General features: G+C 37.3%; 1 protein-coding gene across 1 annotated transcript; it reads right to left on the minus strand.

The window, feature by feature from the left end:
- Window positions 1-326: 326 nt before the first annotated feature.
- LOC139340608 (olfactory receptor 4K1-like) lies at window positions 327-3,444 on the minus strand. The gene is made up of 2 exons (XM_070976520.1): window positions 2,490-3,444; window positions 327-391 (listed from the first exon to the last, which is right to left on the minus strand). Exons 1-2 carry the CDS (start codon window positions 3,442-3,444, stop codon window positions 327-329), a joined length of 1,020 nt encoding a protein of 339 aa, XP_070832621.1.

The following is a 3,444-nucleotide window of genomic DNA, read 5'->3' on the forward strand; positions in this document are numbered from 1 at the left end:
CACAGAGACGAAAAAAAGATGTTACAAAAAAAATAACAAAGTTTATTAAATCAACAGAAACAAAAAACAAAAGACTTAAGGGCAGGCCGGCTCTCTAGCAGCTCGATGAGGCAACCAAGGAACTGTGAAAAACGAGAAAGGAAAAAACAAAGTTAACAAAGTAACAAAGGAAATCTTATGTGCAGGGAACAAAGAAAGCCTCGAGGAATTATCTCACTAAGAGTACCAAAACAGCTAGGAAGCTCTACCGAACGCGTCGGAATAATCTGGCACTGGAGTAGTGAAACAGCCGGGTATATATGGAGGAGGTGATGAATGAATTGGAGTCAGGTGTGCCTCATCAACTGCCAGAGAGCCAGGACCAGCCACGCCCCCTTGCCACAGACCTGAACTGCAGAGGGGAGAAACAGAAAAAGGGAGGGAGAACAACAAAAAACAACAAACCAGAACCTAAAACACAACAGAACCTAACAGTTTTGTCCTCTTTCTGAAACTATGTGACTATTTTGGATGTTTTAGGTTGTAATGTTGTGGCTGGCTGAGGTGTTAGTTCATGGTTCTGGGGGATGGGGGTGCTGTTAGTCTTATATGCAAGAAGTTGCAAATTATTTTGGATATGACCTCTCTCTCTCTCTCTCTCTCTCTCTCTCTCTCTCTCTCTCTCTCTCTCTCTCTCTCTCTCTCTCTCTCTCTCTCAGACACACACACAGCAGCCCAACCCTAGAAGAAGCAGGATGGAGAAGTCTTTGAGGGAGCCATAACTCTCCTGCCGATGTTCCTGCTCGACACTGACAGTAATTACAGTTATGGAACATGTACTATAGTGATGTTTGTTACACAGTTTTTAACATGCAATTTGTTCAGCATGTGAAGTTTTTACACGTCAAATTTAGATTCAGATGGAAAGTAAGGTGTAATTTGATATTCACTCTTTTAACATGCATTTTGTTCTGCATGTGAAGTTTTTACACATGAACTTAAGATTCAGATAAAAAGTAAGGTGCAATTTGATATTCACTCATTTAACTTGCAATTTGTTCAGCATGTGAGGTTTTTGAGTGTCATCTTTACATTCTTTACTCACAATAAAAGGTAAAGTGCAATAAGAAGCTGCTTTTTCTCTTTGATTCTATTACTAAACCCAAAATCTGTGACATGTAACATCTTTTTCCTAACAAAAGGACCATTAACTGTGTGCAATCGTATTTAAATATTTGAATAATACAAACTAAATAGTTAAATAGTTAAAGTCCATGCCATATTTTTTATTTACAGAATAAAACTGTCAATTTCAGTGACAGTAAAAAGATTTTACAGTCCAAGGATGGCAACCCAGCTGCCAGCTCTTTACCGTTTTTTTACATTCCACGCTGTATTTTTTATTTACAGAACAAAACTGTAAATTTCAAAAACAGTAAAAAGATGTTAATTTTACAGTCCAAGGATGGCAACCCAGCTGCCAGCACTTTACCGTTTTTTTACAGGAAAATTTCTAACAGTGTAGGTTCTTATCCTTGACTGACCAGTGTGGCTCAGTGGTAAGAGATTTTATACATACCACATTATCTTTGCATTCAAAGCTGCAGGAATTTACTGTGGAACACTAGATCGTGAGCTCTACTGTCATGTTTTGCGGCTGACTTTTTGCTGAATCAGGACCTGTGCTGAACACCATCTCATCCAGCTACAGCATGCAGTCTCACCACTTCTCTCAGTGGCTCTCTGCCTCTCAGCCACAAGTAAACAAATCTCTGCCATTTTCTGTTGCCTGCCCCCCCAGAGGCTACCTCGCCATCCATCCTCTGCTGGATCTCGACAACTGTAAACTGCCCTTCATCATCCATCTCCAAAATGACTTCTCATTGTTATGCCTCTCCTCAGACAAATGGAAAGTCTCAGCACATCCGTAGAATTCTCAGCATCACCCCAACTCTGTATTAATCCTAGTATAGTGCCTACCAGAAAAAATCCATCAAGCAAGCAAAAATAATGCTAATAACAAAATCATTGATAATAATAAATTATCCATAATAATTAACAAATATACTCCCATTCATTTCACATTTCTTTCTGGCTAACAAATATACCAAACAATAACTCCTTCACTGCTAGGCCATCAACTATGTCATCTGCATAATCCCTGAAGGTCAACACATTTGCAACGCCTTCTTTCCATTGCCTCCTTTGTTCCATCTTTCCAAGACCAATCTTTAATCTTGTTTGCTAAAAACTGATGTAGCCTACTTTAACCCATTTTCTCTGTGTGTACACAGAGTTGTCTGCTAACTTTTTGGGACACTGCAAACACAAAATATTCTTACTCCTAGTGAAGATAACAAACCTCTTACAACAACCCAAGAAGATCCACGTTTTGTAATACAGTGCCTTTTTTTATTGTCAATATAAAAAAATAAACTGTACTGTTTATGTAAACACAAGCTCTATTTTCCTTTCATTTTCATTTGTAACCAAGAGTAGAATTTAAATACATTCCATGAAAATATAGGGTTGCAATGGTTTTAATGTCAACAAAGTTTTACAAGCATGTCTAATTTTTGACAGTTTAAGACCATACATTATTGGATTTTGAAGCGGCTGAATGATCACTACATATATAGACAAGAAAACACACAGCGGGTATGGAACTGAGAACATGTCAAATCTTTGAGCAATCAAACTATAAAAACAGGCAAAGACAAAGCTAATGAGTGAAATAAAATGTGGTGTGCAGGTTTCAAAAGCCTTCATTCTGGTCTCTCTGGAAGCTTTTAAACACACAGCCAAAATCTTTACATAAGTGAATGAAATGTAACTGACAGGGGCAGCAACAGTAAAAATAAGGCCAAAAACCAGATCATGAATGAGTGACACTGTTCTGTCTGATGAACAAGAAAGTTCAACTACAAGGTGGTGTGCACAAAAAACTTTGTTGATGACAGTCCCACAACGCTTTAAATGAATAGTGAATGACAGTAAAACTCCAACCTCGACAAAAGAAACCGTCCAAATAACAAGAATGACCTGTTGCACTATTCTTTTGGTTATTAGGACATTGTAATGTAAAGGCTTACAAATACATATATATCTGTCATATGCCATTATTGTTAATGTTCCAAATTCAACTGCTACATATGTATGAATGTTAAATATTTGAAGGAAGCAGTAAAAAGCAGAAATTTCATGAGTCTCTGACAAGATTTGCACCATCAAACAAGGCAACATAGATGTGCTGCCATATATTTCATTAACAAATAAATTGCACAGGAATAGATACATGGGCTCATGCAGATTTCTGTCCACATAAATAATGACAACAAGAATGGTGTTGGAAAAAATAACTGATACGTAAAACAATATTGTCAGAATGAAATACAGGTACTTTAAGAGACCCATGTTACCATACATAGCCAATACAAATGACACAATTTCTGTTGTATTTTCCAT

The sequence above is a fragment of the Chaetodon trifascialis genome, chromosome 12, assembly GCF_039877785.1.
Source record: "Chaetodon trifascialis isolate fChaTrf1 chromosome 12, fChaTrf1.hap1, whole genome shotgun sequence".
NCBI lineage: Eukaryota > Metazoa > Chordata > Actinopteri > Chaetodontiformes > Chaetodontidae > Chaetodon > Chaetodon trifascialis.